General features: G+C 45.8%; 1 protein-coding gene across 3 annotated transcripts in view; it reads left to right on the top strand.

The window, feature by feature from the left end:
* The window catches only part of LOC143767361 (uncharacterized), a 38,998-nt gene that overhangs the window by 7,693 nt on the left and 13,282 nt on the right, over positions 1-18,023 (top strand). The window contains exons 2-10 of one of the 3 annotated variants that reach the window (XM_077255623.1): positions 6,055-6,167; positions 13,024-13,170; positions 13,298-13,477; positions 13,561-13,684; positions 13,768-13,865; positions 14,064-14,154; positions 14,584-14,631; positions 14,715-14,812; positions 15,011-15,101. In XM_077255623.1, the coding sequence (XP_077111738.1) occupies positions 6,153-6,167; positions 13,024-13,170; positions 13,298-13,477; positions 13,561-13,684; positions 13,768-13,865; positions 14,064-14,154; positions 14,584-14,631; positions 14,715-14,812; positions 15,011-15,101 (892 nt within the window). In that variant the 5' untranslated portion in view covers positions 6,055-6,152. Of the gene's footprint in view, positions 1-6,052; positions 6,168-13,023; positions 13,171-13,297; positions 13,478-13,560; positions 13,685-13,767; positions 13,866-14,063; positions 14,155-14,583; positions 14,632-14,714; positions 14,813-15,010; positions 15,102-18,023 lie in introns of those variants that run through there. The other 2 variants (XM_077255624.1, XM_077255626.1) reach the window with 2 other exon arrangements.

Raw genomic sequence — 18,023 nt, 5'->3', positions numbered from 1 at the left:
TACAGCACAGCACTGCAATATGCAGCACAGCACACCTATATACAATACAGTACCCCCATGTACAGCACAGCACCCTCACGTACATCACAGCACCCCCATATACAGCGCAGCACACCTATATACAATACCGCACCCCCAAATACAGCACAGCACCCCCAAATACAGCACAGCACCCCTATATACAATACAGCACCCCCATTTATAGCACAGCACCCCAATTTACAGCACAGTATCCCCCCATATACAGCACCCCTATATACAATACAGCACAGGACCCCTCACATACAGCACAGGACCCCCATACACAGCACAGCACCCCCATATACAGCACAGCATCCCCATATACAGTACACCACAGAACCGCAATATACAGCACAGCACACCTATATACAATACAGTACCCCCATGTATAGCACAGCACCCTCACATACAGCACAGCACCCCCATATACAGCACAGCACACCAATATACAATACCGCACCCCCAAATACAGCACAGCACCCCCAAATATAGCACAGCATCGCCAAATACTGTACAGCACCCCTATATACAATACAGCATCCCCATTTACAGCACAGGACCCCCATTTATAGCACAGCACCCCAATTTAGAGCACAGTATCCCCCCATATACAGCACCCCTATATACAATACAGCACAGGACCCCTCAGATAAAGCACAGGACCCCCATACACAGCACAGCACCCCCATATACAGCACAGCATCCCCATATACAGTCATGGCCAAAAGTATTGACACCCCTGCAATTCTGTCAGATAATACTCAGTTTCTTCCTGAAAATGATTGCAAACACAACTTCTTTGGTATTATTATCCTCATTTAATTTGTCTTAAATGAAAAAACTCAGTCTAATACTTGGTTGCACAACCTTTAGCCAAAATAACTGCAACCAACCACTTCCGGTAACCATCAATGAGTTTCTTACAATGCTCTGCTGGAATTTTATACCATTCTTCTTTGGCAAACTGCTCCAGGTCCCTGATATATGAAGGGTGCCTTCTCCAAACTGCCATTTTTAGATCTCTCCACAGGTGTTTTACAGGATTCAGGTCTGGACTCATTGCTGGCCACCTTAGAAGCCTCCAGTGCTTTCTCTTAAACCATTTTCTAGTGCTTTTTGAAGTGTGTTTTGGGTCATTGTCCTGCTGGAAGACCCATGACCTGTGAGGGAGACCCAGGTTTCTCACACTGGGCCCTACATTATGCTGCAAAATTTGTTGGTAGTCTTCAGACTTCATAATGCCATGCACACGGTCAAGCAGTCCAGTGCCAGAGGCAGCAAAGCAACCCCAAAACATCAGGGAACCAACGCCATGTTTGACTGTAGAGACCGTGTTCTTTTCTTTGAATGCCTCTTTTTTTCTCCTGTAAACTCTATGTTGATGCCTTTGCCCAAAAAGCTCTACTTTTGTCTCATCTGACCAGAGAACATTCTTCCAAAACGTTTTAGGCTTTTTCAGGTAAGTTTTGGCAAACTCTAGCCTGGCTTTTTTATGTCTCGGGGTAAGAAGTGGGGTCTTCCTGGGTCTCCTACCATACAGTCCCTTTTCATTCAGACGCCGACGAATAGGATGGGTTGACACTGTTGCACCCTCGGACTGCAGGGCAGCTTGAACTTGTTTGGATGTTAGTCGAGGTTCTTTATCCAATATCCGCACAATCTTGCGTTGAAATCTCTAGTCAATTTTTCTTTTCCGTCCACATCTAGGGAGGTTAGCCACAGTGCCATGGGCTTTAAACTTCTTGATGACACTGCGCACGGTAGACACAGGAACATTCAGGTCTTTGGAGATGGACTTGTAGCCTTGAGATTGCTCATGCTTCCTCACAATTTGGTTTCTCAAGTTCTCAGACAGTTCTTTGGTCTTTCTTTTCTCCATGCTCAATGTGGTACACACAAGGACACAGGACAGAGGTTGAGTCAACTTTAATCCATGTCAACTGGCTGCAAGTGTGATTTAGTTATTGCCAACACCTGTTAGGTGCCACAGGTAAGTTACAGGTGCTGTTAATTACACAAATTAGAGAAGCATCACGTGATTTTTCAAACGGTGCCAATACTTTTGTCCACCCCCTTTTTTATGTTTGGTGTGGAATTATATCCAATTTGGCTTTAGGACAATTCTTTTTGTGTTGTTTCATTTAAGACAAATTAAATGAAGATAATAATACCAAAGAATTTGTGTTTGCAATGATTTTCAGGAAGAAACTGAGTATTATCTGACAGAATTGCAGAGGTGTCAATACTTTTGGCCATGACTGTACAGTACAGCACAGCACCGCAATATACAGCACAGCACACCTATATACAATACAGTACCCCCATGTACAGCACAGCACCCTCACATACAGCACAGCACCCCCATATACAGCACAGCACACCTATATACAATACCGCACCCCCAAATACAGCACAGCACCTCCAAATACAGCACAGCACCCCCAAATACTGTACAGCACCCCTATATACAATACAGCACCCCCATTTATAGCACAGCACCCCCATTTATAGCACAGCACCCCCATTTACAGCACAGTATCCCCCCATATACAGCACCCCTATATACAATACAGCACAGGACCCCTCACATACAGCACAGGACCCCCATACACAGCACAGCACCTCCCACATATATACTACAGCACCCCATATATACAGCATAGCACCCCCCATGTACAGCACCTGGAGTCTGATGAACACAGACACAGTCACTTGATGCAGAGAGGTAGAATGACTCATAGATGGACCAATCATTCACCCTCCCAGGCTGGAGGGGGCGGATGCAGAGGAGGCAGAGTCAATTGCTGCTGTATTGAAAATGAAAGTGCAACCAGGCAGCCTCCTCCCTCTCAAGTCCCGGCATCTTGCTCTCCTGACTCACTGACAACACACAGGAATGCATGCACCAAGTTATCTGACTGCAGGGGGCGGTGCCCTACTGCCCTCACCTGTCTTTACAGACTTTACTGCCGCCTGAGTCAAAGTGTTCAACTGGCCTCATTATAGGTGCGCCCCATGGTGACTCTAAATATGTTTTTTCTTTTTTTAATGGATTCTGTTAGCAGGCTTTTGCTATGTAATCTGACAATGGCACGGTGTAGCAGTCGAGGCACAGATTTCTGCAGCGTTTCACTGATTAGGCTGTGTACTGTTGTTTCCATAGAATGAAGGTTTTATCACTAGGAGATTATCACTGCCAGAACTCATGCTGGTGTGAACAGTTATCCAACCACACCCCTTTCTTTGATAAGCAGCTCACTGTCAATAGACAATGTATACAGAGAACTGTGATGTGTGTGTAGGGGGGGGGGCTATCTTTGTGAGTTCTGCTACTTCAAAGCACTCTGTTGGGTCACATCTCCTGCATCCAGTGAACTAAATTATACATTGTTCGATTCAGGGTCTCCTTTCCTGCATTCATGGTGGTCTCAGATTAGGTAGCAAAAGCCTGGTGACAGATTCCTTTTTATGGAGGAAAATTTGAATTTTTGAATTTTTTTTATTGTTAATAACTTTTTTTAAATGTTATATCTTATTTTTTTGGGACATAAACCTGTGATTGTTTAACTGTTCTTCATAATACTCCAATACCATAATATTGCAGTTTAGAATAAAAATGGAGGTTTCCATTGAAACCCAGGATGGCAGACATGGGTCCTTTACCCCACGTCTTCAATGATAACCAATCCGATCCCCACAACTGCATTGCTGGTGACCACTCCATTTAAATGTCACTGTCAGAATTTGACAGCAGCATTGAAATGGTTAACAGCAGTGATTTGGTGTTTAGCTCCATCCGCAAAAGTTAGATACAGATGCCGGCTGTGTGACACAGCCTATATCTATCGTGTGGAGTGGTCGCAACTCCTAATCCCCCCCCATACATGCGGTCCCCACTGTGGATGAATATTTACATCCTTTTGGGTGTTGGGGATAAAGAACAACAAAAAGCTTTTTTAAGAGGATGCAAATTTTCAGACTATGGCTGAACTTCATAGGTGTTTGGCAAGGTTACAGTACTGCAAATATACATGATATCATATATTATGGTTCATTTAGTCATTTGATTTGATTTAAATATACACTATTTTTGTATACACATGTCTGTTAACTCTGTGACACACTAGCATTACATATGAGTGGGGACTCTAGGTGTTATTTGGCTTTTCATATATCAACTTACTAGGACGCACTAGATATTCCATTGTGATTCAGCAATTTATCTGCGTTTTTTCCATTTTGGTATTTGTTGTCTATCCACTACCAAAACAAGATAGTGCTGTATAACATTTGATTGTGCCCCTCTATTGGAATTGGTTTGCCTGGCAATAAGTACTTATCAGCAGGCAAATGTATCATGTGCTGTTTTAACAAATGTGTAGTAGTCCTCCACCCATGCTATGATCTGATGACAGCATATGACTGTTTTTTGCTGAAGTCCCTGTGCGCAGTGTGAATTGATTAAGCAGCACTGGCTACGGTATGATGGCTGCCAGCCACCGCGCTCTATTGCACAGGAGACCTGTCACATGCGGGGTGTGTTCATCTGCACTTCCGGACATGCGCAGATCTATATGCAGGTACATGTCGGCTATTGTACTCTATGGTACGGATTTCTGACATGCGCAGTCGGGCAGTGGTTGCCGACTGCCTGATTGAGGTTAGGTGGCTGTACTTCCGGATATGCGCAGGTGCATGCAAATCGGCTGACGCGCACGCCGGCATCCGGTCTGCTCCAGTGGCACGAGGGAGATGAGAAGGAGTGGATCTTTGTGTGTTTACCGGCCATCCTCCATAACACATGAAATAGTAAGTGTGTCTTAAATCATGCAGAGATTATTAGTAACGAGCTGTTGCTCACAGTGCTTTGGCACATTGAGTGAGGGTTCAATATGGCTTCATCAAAATGGCGGTTTTCAAGTCTAGCTCTAGCATCCAGCCATTTGAGTCCTGCCCAGCAGCACTTAACAACTTACATGTGTATATAAGCAGATCGGTTCTGATTCCATGCAGCATCTGCATATCTGGGCCTCCTGATGAGCCTTGCGGCGAAACGCGTTGAGGTGTTCAGCTCATCAACATGATAAGTATCGGCTCTTATCCTCTGTAAATGAGATATGATATGGTTTATCGGTTATGCCTCATTTTTCTGTCCATTTGACCTGTGGAGTTGAGCTCCTGCCTGCCTGCTTTGCTTTAGGGGATAATTTATATCTTTAATCATACCCATTGTTTATCCAGATGCAGGTTTAGCATATCCATAGGGTTATTCCAGGGTCAGCCATCGTTGTGTGGGGGCGCCATTTCCGCTGTACAGTAGGGTGCCAACCTCCACAGTCAGGCAGGGCAACCCTGGACAGGGTACAGAGGTAGTGAGCGGTTGTTGTTTTTTACACGAGCACAATTTTGTTTTTTGCACCTGTTTTTAGTCCGTGTCTCTCACCCTGCCACATGCGGTCCCTTTAGGGGTAAAATATAAATAAATTTCATAACTTGATATAATTTATCATCTACCCATACTAATCTTCCTGTCGGGTATCTATGACAGTGTGTATGATACACCTTCTGGCATAGGGCGCATGTTAGGAGTTGCAGGGTCAGCCGCCGTTGAGTGGGGGCGCCAATCTCGTATTTGTGTGTAGGGTGCCAACCTCCGCTGGCAGGCAGTGGCATGTAGTACCCCAGATAGGGTTCATGCTAGAGAGCACGGTTGTGTGATTTATGTGTATATCTGTTGTAGTTGTCTCATGGTTTTAGCTTGTTTAATAAAGGTATATGTTTTATCTACTCTACAAACTAAGGATATAGGTTATTTGTTGTAGTGAAATTTGGTTATTAACCTATGCTGTAGCATCAGCACTTGTTTTCTTTAAGGTTACAGTACACTGAAAAATTACAGTATTTTGTACAAGCAATCACTGGCTTAAAGTACTTAGAAAAACAGTTAAAAAAGAATATAAAAAGTTAGAAATACTTTGCGTATTTTGTAAGTGTGTGAAGTAATAAATATTAATGGGATATTTATCCCACAAGGTGAAATCAGAAAGCAAAAACAATCGAAATGAAAACATTGCTGATTTTTGGTCACTTTACCTCCAGAAAAATGGAAAAAGAGAACTAAGAAAAATGGAATGGACCCTAAAATGGTAAATATAAAAACCATGAATTGTCTTGAAATAAAACATCCTTTACAGTTCTATGAACTGGCAAATAAAGATTAGCTCTCAGAAATTAAATTTTTTACTTTAAGTTGTAAAAACAAAAGTTATAAGTTTGGCACCAACATTTCCGTACTGACCCAAAGAACAACAGGTAATTTACAGTAGCGGTAAAGTTAATTCTTCCATTAATAGCTTCAACTCAGTTTATCTAAAATTCGTGTTCAACCAGCAATGTTGAGGGAAAATGAAATATTGTATGGCCCTTGGAAGATGAGGAGAAAAAAGAAAATCCAAAATATCATCTGTTTGCTCAAGGGAATATTGAACATCTCCAGTATTGCCGATGACAATGCCAGTTTAGGTGATGGAGACTTCAATGAGCGTTATGGAAGTTGGATTTACGAGAAGCGTATTCAGAAACTACTAGTTATTGTGTGTGGCATAGAATATACAGGCTTTATCAGCAGATAAAACTCTGAATGCTGTAAAATAAACTGGCAGAGGATAATCTGTTTGTATTAGGGTACCGTCACACAGTGGCATTTTTATCGCTACGACGGCACGATTCATGACGTTCTAGCGATATCGTTACGATCTCGCAGTGTCTGACACGCTACTGCGATCAGACACCCTGCTGAGAATCGTACGTCGTAGCAGATCGTTTGAAACTTTCTTTCGTCGCTGGATCTCCCGCTGTCATCGCTGGATCGTTGTGTGTGACAGCGATCCAGCGATGCGTTCGCTGGTAACCAGGGTAAACATCAGGTTACTAAGCGCAGGGCCGCGCTTAATAACCCGATGTTTACCCTGGTTACCAGCGTAAAAGTAAAAAAAAACAAACCGTACATACTCACCATCTGATGTCCGTCAGGTCCCTTGCCGTCTGCTTCCCGCTCTGTCTGTCTGCCGGCCGGAAAGTGAGAGCAGATCACAGCGGTGACGTCACTGCTGCGCTCTGCTCTCACTGTACGGCTGCACTCAGTCAGAGCAGGAAGCAGACGGCCAGGGACCTGACGGACATCAGATGGTCAGTATGTACTGTTTTTTTTTTTTTACTTTTACGCTGGTAACCACGGTAAACATCGGGTTACTAAGCGCGGCCCTGCGCTTAGTAACCCGATGTTTACTCTGGTTACCAGCGAACCTCGGCATCGTTGGTCGCTGGAGAGCGGTCTGTGTGACAGCTCCCCAGCGACCACACAACGACTTACCAACGATCACGGCCAGGTCGTATCGCAGGTCGTGATCGTTGGTAAATCGTATAGTGAGACGGTACCCTTACTTGATCTAGACAAGCTTATCAACCTTGTAGTCAAACAGTAGCCACAGCAGTGACCAATAGTGTAACTAGAGTCTGACGGGCCCAGGGCCGGACTGGGACTAAAATTCAGCCCTGGCGTTTGAAGTTACACAGGCCCACTTGTCTCTTGGTGACTGTATAATATCTTTGTACACTTGTAGGCAGGGCCGGTTTTAGGCAAAGTGGGGCCCTAGGCAAAGTTTAAAATGGGCAGAGGTGTATCTAGCATCATTGTCCTCTCCTCCTCCACCATCCCCATCATTGCTCTCTCCCCGTCAGCCCCATCATTGCCCTCTCCTCCCCCCACACACACACCATTCACTTCTCTGCACATTCCCCTGCAGCGCGATACACACACACACACCCAATACTGAGCCACACACACATACACACATTCACACACACACACATACACACACACACTCACATACACACACACACACATATTCACACACACACATACACACACACACATTCACACACACACACACACTCACACACACATTCACACACACACTCACACACACATTCACACACACACATTCACACACCTCTCACCTCTCCTCACTCTCTGCCGCAGCAGCTCCATCGCCTTCCTCTGACACAGCCGTCCTCTGAATGATGACATCATCCAGCGGCGCGTCTATGTGAGAGGAAGCAAGAGGAAGCAGGAAGACAGATCGCTGGGCAGCGGAGCTGCAGGGATTTCTCCCTGCCCACCGCAGACACTCTGCAGGGGCTCCCCTCCCCCTCTGCACACATTGGGAGCCAGCACTCTGCAGCTTCTCTGTGCCGGCTGTCAGCTTGACAGTCGGCACAGAGAACAGCTGACTCCCAGACCGGGGGCGGCAGAATGCAGCCGCCGGGGGAGACACTGCGGACCGCCGAATTAGGCGGCCCGACTGCGCCCCCTGCCGGCTGCGCCTGGGGCACATGCCCCGGTTGCCCCCCCCTAGACACGCCACTGAAAATGGGGATACAAATGCTAACATATTGCACATCACACAAAAGCATTTCGGTTGTATTTACATGCACTGAGTTCAGGCCGCTAAATGAGTTTGATCGACAGTACTGAAGTTGTTCAACACTTGTTTCCCGGCGTCTTTCCACCAGCTGAGGAATAATGATGGGACAGAACGATCGCTAATAGATCACTAACAGATCACCATACAGTATCATGTTATCAGCAGCACATCTACAGTTTACACCCGCAATGTGCTGCTGAGAACAATGATTTTTGTTCCAGCAAAAACAATCTGAATATGCAGCATTTTACCTGTTTAGTAAAATACACCCCATAGTCCTCCATATATTATAATGTACACCACAGTCCTCCATATAGTATAATACACTCCCTATAGTCCTCCATATATTAAAATACACTGCACAGACCTCCATATAGCATAATACACTCCTCATAGTGCTCCATATAGTATAATGCACCGTCATAGTCATCCATGTAGTACAATTCACTTCCCATAGTATAATGCACCCCATAGTTCTTCATATAGTATAACGTATTCCCCATAGTCCTCAATACAGTATAATGCAGCCCACATATAGTATAATGCAGCAACCACCCTACAGAATATAATGCAGCCACCCCAGAGTATAATGCAGCCACCACCCTACAGAATATAATGCAGCCACCCCAGAGTATAATGCAGCCACCCCAAAGAATGTAATACAGCCCACCTCCCCATAATATATAATGTAGCCCTCATAGAATATAATGCAGCCCCCCATAGTATATAACACAGCCTCCACATAGAATATAATACACCCACAATAGTATATAACACAGCCACATAGTATATAACACGGCCTCCCCCATAGAATATAATATACCCCCCATAATATATGGCACAACCCGCATAGCAGATAACACAGCCCACGTAGCAGTATATAGCACATCCCACGTAGTATACAGCACAGCCCACGTAGTATACAGCACAGCCCACGTAGTATACAGCACAGCCCACGTAGCAGTATACAGCACAGCCCACACAGTAGTATACAGCACTGCTCACACAGTAGTATACAGCACTGCCCACACAGAAGTATACAACACTGCCCACACAGTAGTATACAGCAGAGCCCACACAGTAGTATACAGCACAGCCCGCATAGTAGTATATAGCAGAGCCCACACAGTAGTATATAGCACAGCCCACATAGTAGTATACAGCACTGCCCACACAGTAGTATACAGCAGAGCCCACATAGTATATAGCACAGCCAACAGTAGTATATAGCAGAGCCCACACAGTAGTATACAGCACAGCCCACACAGTAGTATATAGCAGAGCCCACATAGTAGTATACAGTACTGCCCACACAGTAGTATACAGCAGAGCCCACATAGTAGTATATAGCACAGCACACACAGTAGTATATAGCACAGCCCACACAGTAGTATATAGCACAGCCCACATAGTAGTATACAGCACAGCCCACATAGTACTATACAGCACTGCCCACACAGTAGTATATACAGCACAGCCCACATAGTAGTATATAGCACAGCCCACACAGTAGTATACAGCACAGCCCACATAGTAGTATATAGCACAGCCCACACAGTAGTATACCTCAGAGCCCACATAGTAGTATATAATATAGCACAGCCCACACAGTAGTATACAGCAGAGCCCACATAGTAGTATATAATATAGCACAGCCCACACAGTAGTATACAGCAGAGCCCACATAGTAGAATATAATATAGCACAGCCCACACGGTAGTATACAGCAGAGCCCACACAGTAGTATATAGCACAGCCCACATACAGTTAGGTCCATACATATTTGGACAGAGACAACCTTTTTCTAATTTTGCTTATAGACATTACCACAATGAATTTTAAACAAAACAATTCAGATGCAGTTGGAATTCAGACTTTCAGCTTTCATTTGAGGGTATCCACATTAAAATTAGATGAAGGGTTTAGGAGTTTCAGCTCTTTAACATGTGCCACCCTGTTTTTAAAGGGACCAAAAGTAATTGGACAGATTCAATAATTGTAAATAAAATGTTCATTTTTAGTACTTGGTTGAAAACCCTTTGTTGGCAATGACTGCCTGAAGTCTTGAACTCATGGACATCACTAGACGCTGTGTTTCCTCCTTTTTGATGCTCTGCCAGGCCTTCACTGTGGTGGTTTTCAGTTGCTGTTTGTTTGTGGGCCTTTCTGTCTGAAGTTTAGTCTTTAACAAGTGAAATGCATGCTCAATTGGGTTAAGATCAGGTGACTGACTTGACCATTCAAGAATATTCCACTTCCTTGCTTTAATAAACTCCTGGGTTGCTTTGGCTTTATGTTTTGGGTCATTGTCCATCTGTAGTATGAAACGACGACCAATCAGTTTTGCTGCAGTTGGCTGGATCTGAGCACACAGTATGGCTCTGAATACCTCAGAATTCATTCGGCTGCTTCTGTCCTGTGTCACATCATCAATAAACACTAGTGACCCAGTGCCACTGGCAGCCATGCATGCCCAAGCCATCACATTGCCTCCGCCATGTTTTACAGATGATGTGGTATGCTTTGGATCATGAGCTGTACCATACTTCACCAAACTTTTCTCTTTCCATCATTCTGGTAGAGGTTGATCTTGGTTTCATCTGTCCAAAGAATGTTCTTCCAGAACTGTGCTGGCTTTTTTAGATGTTTTTTAGCAAAGTCCAGTCTAGCCTTTTTAGTCTTGATGCTTATGAGTGGCTTGCACCGTGCAGTGAACCCTCTGTATTTACTTTCATGCAGTTTTCTCTTTATGGTAGATTTGGATATTGATACGCCGACCTCCTGGAGAGTGCTGTTCACTTGGTTGGCTGTTGTGAAGAGGTTTCTCTTCACCATGGAGATTATTCTGCGATCATCCACCTCTGTTGTCTTCCGTGGGCACCCAGGTCTTTTTGCATTGATGAGTTCACCAGTGCTTTCTTTCTTTCTCAGGATGTACCAAACAGTAGATTTTGCCACTCCTAATATTGTAGCAATTTTTCAGATGGGTTTTTTTCTGTTTTCGCAGCTTAAGGATGGCTTGTTTCACCTGCATGGAGAGCTCCTTTGACCGCATGTTTACTTCACAGCAAAACCTTCCAAATGCAAGCACCACACCTCAAATCAACTCCAGGCCTTTTATCTGCTTAATTGAGAATGGCATTACGAAGGGATTGCCCACACCTGTCCATGAAATAGCCTTGGAGTCAATTGTCCAATTACTTTTGGTTCCTTTAAAAACAGGGTGGCACATGTTAAGGAGCTGAAACTCCTAAACCGTTCATCCAATTTTAATGTGGATACCCTCAAATGAAAGCTGAAAGTTTGAACTTCAACTGCATCTGAATTGTTTTGTTTAAAATTCATTGTGGTAATGTCTATAACCAAAATCAGAAAAATGTTGTCTCTGTCCAAATATATATGGACCTAACTGTAGTATACAGCAGAGCCAACATCTCTCCTCCCCCCCTAGAATGGCCCCACAGTCCAGTAAAAAAAACCCCACACTCCTCACCTCACCTCGTGTCCGCGGTGCTCCCGGCTCCTGTCTAGGCGGCTGCCGCTGCACTGCCTGAGAAACAGTGAGTGCGCGCGCACCCTCAGTGTCAGAGGCAGAGCGGGGAATGATGGGAGAGGGAGTGTCAGGTGACGCTCTCTCCTCCATCATTGCATTCAACTGTACCGGCGTCATAGACGCCGGTATAGTTGAATGCGGGGGGCGGTGGCACTGGGGGGGGAGGGTGAATCGGCGCACAGCGGCCCACTACTGGCACCGGCCCTTCTGGCATTTGCCGGAACTGCCCGATGGCCAGTCCGGCCCTGGACGGGCCCCAGTGCAAAATGTGGACCTGGGCCCTCGCCTAGATACAATCTGTATGAGCCCTTGGAGGGTTCCATATCCCATAAAGAAATGCGTGTGAACTCCTCATGTAATAATGCACCCCATACTGGCCCCTTCCTGTAGTATTGTCCTCCATCCTGGGCCCTTTCCTATAATAATGTTCCCCATCCTGACTTCTTTCCATTCTTCTCCAGCACATCTTAAAAAGAAACAAAAGAATATTATTACCTTTCTCCGTTCCCATGATGTGCGGTGTCATCCTCTAAAGCTGGCGCAGATGCCGACACCTGATTTGGGCTTGCGGGAACTGACAGAGCATGATGTCAATGCCAAGCGCCGTATGGCATGGGCAAACTGATGTCTGCTGCCAGCCTCTGATTGGATGGCAGCATATATTGTAGTTCAGGAAGTTGGCGGGTCTCTGTGCTGCAGTACATTTCAGCTGAATGTGTGTCCCAGGATGCACATGCAGGTGAAATCGGAGTGGTCATCGGTGGGCCCCCCTCCCTCGCACTGGCACGATTGCTATGCCCCTGGCAGTGACCAGCATAGCCAATGATTGCCTAAATAGCACAACTGCCTCCATAAGATATTCATGTCATGTTTTAGCACATACAAAAATTTCCATTATCTCCAGTAATTGTATTATAACGCGGGATCTTTATGATGTTACATTGTCATCTTCTCCCCATTCAGGTCCCTACAATATTGGATCCTCTCAGTGGAGATCTATATAAGAGAATCCTCCTGAGTGACCCTACAAGGATGGATAGGGACAGGGACAAGATGGTGGAGAGGATATTACACCTCGCTCTAGAGATCCTCTTCCGGCTTACTGGAGAGGTGAGAGATTCTGATGACATCACATTACATCATTCTTATCTACTGTATGGGAATAACAGATGGACAGAACTCGAGAGGTGAGAGAAATGTCTATAGTGAGATTATTAATGTGTCTCTCCATAACCAGGATTACATAGTAGTGAAGAAGACCTCTAGTGAGCGCTGTCAGAACCCTGTGTCTGAGAGATGGGGAAGACGCCTGAGCCCAATCACGGGACCTCCGCCTCACCCCCTGATCCATGATGACATAAATGGCCAGAAGATCCTAGAACTCATCTGCAAGCTGATTGAGCTGCTGACTGGAGAGGTGACACTGTTGGGAATGCTGGGACATTATACAGTAGCGCTATGAAGAGATCGGGGTGATGACGGTATCATTGTATGTGGCAGGTTCCTATAAGGTGTCAGGATGTCGCTGTCTATTTCTCCATGGAGGAGTGGGAGTATTTAGAAGGACACAAAGATCTGTACAAGGACATCATGATGGAGGTTCCTCAGCCCCTCACATCACCAGGTAGTAGACAGGACTAAATACACACAGCCTAAAATTATCTGTATGTAAAGAATGAATTCAGTCGCTGTTTGTGCTTCCACCAGTTCTATCCAGTAAGTGGACAACACCAGAGAGATGTCCCCATCTTCTTCTTCCACACATCTGTAAACAAGAAAATCTCAGTGTTCCTCAGGATCATCAGGTAGATGGAGAGAAGGTGTCGTGAGATCTCCCCTATGATGTGTAGATGTCTGTGAAGGTCTTGTGTTCAGTCTTCTTTTATCCACCTTTATTATATGTTTTATACTTGTGTAATGAGAACTGTGGAGATGGCAGGATTAGAGATGATCATAGATGTGACTTCTCCATCAGTCTGTGACTTTTACAATATTTCTTTCAGGGTAAAGATCTGCCCCATATTAATACTACAGAAACATACATGGGAGGTGATGAGCAATGCATAGAGGAGATTCCAACAGTTGACCGCACAGGTGAGTAGCAAATACTAAAGGTAGAGTATAGTTACATAGCACCATTTTGTTTGCGCTGGCAGTGTGTCATGTGTAATGTTTATCTACATGTATTAGTCCTATTATTTCTTTATATGTACAGCTTTGTGTTGCATGCTCAATCTCCATGATAGGACTTTGATTTTTCTTTTTAGACATCTGCATAGATCCAGCATTCAGCATATTAGTGTCCAGGTGCATATATTAAGGTTGCTATGTTTACCATTGATATCCTGTTCATTATGTCGTCAGATAGGACAGACTTTAACCCTATTGTAGGCTTGTCTGGTTGATATTTTAGATAGTCATTTGGCCTATTTTTAATTTTTTTTAATCTACTTTTTGGCTTATACCTCAATAAACATAGATGGTCCCTTGTTTGGCATACTTCTTTTCTTCTTTGGTTTATAGTTCTGTACAAGGACATTATGGAGGTTCCCCAGCCCCTCACATCACCAGGTAATAGACAGGACTAAATATACATGGCCTATAATTATCTGTATGTAAAGAATGAATTCAGTCCCTGTATGTGTTTCTTCCAGTTCTATCCAGTAAGAGGACAACACCAGAGAGATGTCCACGTCCTCTTCTTCCACAGGACTGTAAACAAGAAGATCCCAATGTTCCTCAGGATCATCAGGTAGGTGGAGAGAAGGTGTCATAAGATCTCCCCTATGATGTGTAGACGGCTGTGAAGGCCTTGTGTTCAGTCTTGTTTCATCACCCAGTATTATATGTTTTATACTTGTGTAATGAAAATGGTGGAGATGGCAGGATTAGCGATGATCATAGATATGACTTCTCCATCTGTCTGTGACTTTTACAATATTTCTTTCAGGGTAACGATCTGACCCATAGTAATACTACAGAGATATATGTGATGGGTGATGAGTGGTGTAAAGAGGAGATTCCTACAGATGACCGCACAGGTAGTAAATACTAAATGTAGAGTATAGTTACATAGTACCATTTTGGTTGTGCTGGCAGTGTGTCATGTGTAATATTTATCTACACATATTAGTCCTTGCTATTTTTTCTCCTTCGCCTCATTGGAGGACACAGGACCATGGGTGTATGCTGCTGCCACTAGGAGGCTGACACTAAGTGAATATAACAAAATTAGCTCCTCCTCTGCAGTATACACCTACCACTGGCTCTAGCCGAACCAGTTCATGCTTAGTGTCTGTAGAAGGCCCATGGGTCTGGTCTTCAGACCACAATTTTTTATTTTCACTTTTACTTTTTGTTTTTACTTTTTTTCATTCTTATCCTTTTAATGGATTATAAGGGGCGATGGATCCCTTCAGGGTTCCAATCTCCTTCAACCAACAGCAGGTGGGAACGTGGAGTGTCACCTCCACGTACCCCCTCCTGCACTGTTAAAGGGTATGCCTGAGCTCTCTTTAGGGGCGACGGGTCCCTTCAGGGCACCGATCTCCCCATCCAACAACAGACGGGAACATGGAGTGTTGCCTCCACGTACCCCCTTCTGCGCCAGGCTTAATTTCACCCGGACCAGCAGCCCTGCTCCATCCCAGGGGAGTTAACCCCAAGGATGTCCTGAGGCATTTATGGCATCCGTTCGGCCCCCACTGCATCACCACTGACAAACAGCAGTGATGGAAGGAGGCAAACAGTCCCTCTCCACCTAGCGGTCAATGGGATGGTGAATGGAGGGTTCCCTGCAATATCCACAGCAAGGACGTAGTATTGCAGCAGCTGAACTGCATGCGAAGCAGTCTGAACTATGCGCTTCATCCTCCGGTTCTCTGTGGGACACCGTCAACGCTGAAGCCACAGTCACCGTGACAGCCTCATGCTGGGACTTGCACTGCAGGTAGGGAATCCAGGATGGTGGTGGGCTCCTGCAGCAGAGACGCTCCAGGGGAATGAGTGCAGAAATGTTTGGTCACCAGCAGATGACTGTGACTGGTGGGACCTGATGGGATCAGGATGTGAGGACGTCTCCCATGTGATATCCTCACCAGCACTGGGATCTCCACAGGATTCTCAGCGCTCCCCTGTGGCGTTCCCCTCCCCCTGCCGGGTAACGCTCCTGTCGGCCACAGAAAGTTAGGCCCTGGCTTAGGTCTATTCACGGAGCAATCCTGAGGCTCGACCCGCCAGATGACGTCGCCCCATAGCCCTGTCTCCTGAACTGGAGCTTCTCGCTCTCTGTGAGATTTTTGCATATGCAACTCTCGGAGGCCATCTTAATACACCCAGCCTGCTCTTCTCAAGACACGGTGCCAAGCAGATCCCACGGCATTTTTTAAAGGGGACACAACGGATCCACAGCACTCACAGGCAGCAGACCTGTGTAAGAGACCTGACCCTGCAGCAGACATCATCCCACATTGGCCCTTCCCTGCATTTCCTTTACACTCCTTATTGGAGGATGTTAACATTAAAAGAAGTCAGGGGGCATACTGCGGTGCATTATCTCTCCGCCACTATCGAAACAAGGTTACCTAGCCCCCCTGAGTGGACTTCGTCGCTGTCGCAGTCTATGATGTCACTGGCAAAGAGATACAGCCCCTCCTCTATCCGGGGCCTTCGCCAGCCTGTCAGAAGATTCCTTCACCTCACAATATAGAGGAGCGACGGACTCCTTAAGGGCTCTGCTCTTCCCGAACCTACAACAGGCAGGAGCACGGAGTGTCGCCTCCACGTACCCCTTCCTGCATTGTTTTTTGTTATGGGCATGCCGTGATATTCCAGGGCGACAGATTCCTTCAGGGTACGTTCTCTTCACACCGGCAACCGATGGGAATGTGGCGTGTCGCTTCCACGTACTCGCTCTGCAATCACTCATACCGCCCTTTTTCCCTGCACGGGACCAACAGCCTGACCCATCCTCGGACAGTTAGCCCTTGGATGTCCAGAGCCATTTACCGTATCCATGCGGTCCCCTCCCCATCGCCCCTGATGAACAGTTGCGATGGGAGGAAGACAGACGGTCCTTCTCTCCTCATCTGACCTCAGAGTGGGTAGATGGAAGGCTAGGATATATTTCGCCGGCACAGAGAGCGATCGGACAAATGCCTCGAAAACCCTTCTGTCCTTACCAAATGGTTCCTCCTTCTCTGACAGAGAACCTGGCCCGTTCGTTTCTTTTGAGGTTTCTGGCTTGGCACTCTCTCCCTCTTTGCCATGGTGTGAGTATCTAAAGCTTTGGTCTCCTAGGCTAATACCCTGAGCAGGACCATATAGGACAGAGACCTTCCTTTGGAAGCAGCAGAACTAGCCAAACACATCTCCTTGGCCGGGGAATATTTGTTGCACGTGTCCCTAGACACGGCTAACTGTGCTGCACTTACATCCACAAATGCCATCACCATCTGATGGACACTGGGGCTCAGGGAATGGCTTGCGAACTCTGCGTCCAAAAATGCCCTTGAAATCTCTGCCCTACCAGGGCGGGTGTTTATTCAGCAAGAAGCTTGATCAGCTTATGTATGACTCCACAGGAGGAAAACAGTAAATTCCCTCCCCAGCAAAAACTAGGCGTCCTTTTCATCGTCAACAACAGACACGTTTCTGGTCCTTTCATAGCAATTCCGACTGTGCCAAGGTGACCACCTCTGCCAGCTCGGGGCGTTCCCCTCTTGGGGACAGGAGTACCCAGGTCTCACTTAAAATCAACCAATCATGGAAGGGCCAATCCACGCAAATTAGATCTTAGGGACACAAATATCACAGATTTTCGGCCCAATGACTCACTGTCTTATCCAGTCGACTCCAGAAGATAGGCGGACGTCTACTCCTACATAGACATATCTGACTCTCCGTTGTTCACGACGAATGGTCAGAGACCCGATGTCTTCTGGATACAAGATAGAGTTTCCCGC

This window comes from Ranitomeya variabilis, chromosome 4 (assembly GCF_051348905.1).
Source record: "Ranitomeya variabilis isolate aRanVar5 chromosome 4, aRanVar5.hap1, whole genome shotgun sequence".
Lineage (NCBI taxonomy): Eukaryota > Metazoa > Chordata > Amphibia > Anura > Dendrobatidae > Ranitomeya > Ranitomeya variabilis.
Note: the sequence above shows the minus strand (reverse complement) of the source record. Positions and strands in the feature narration are given on the sequence as shown.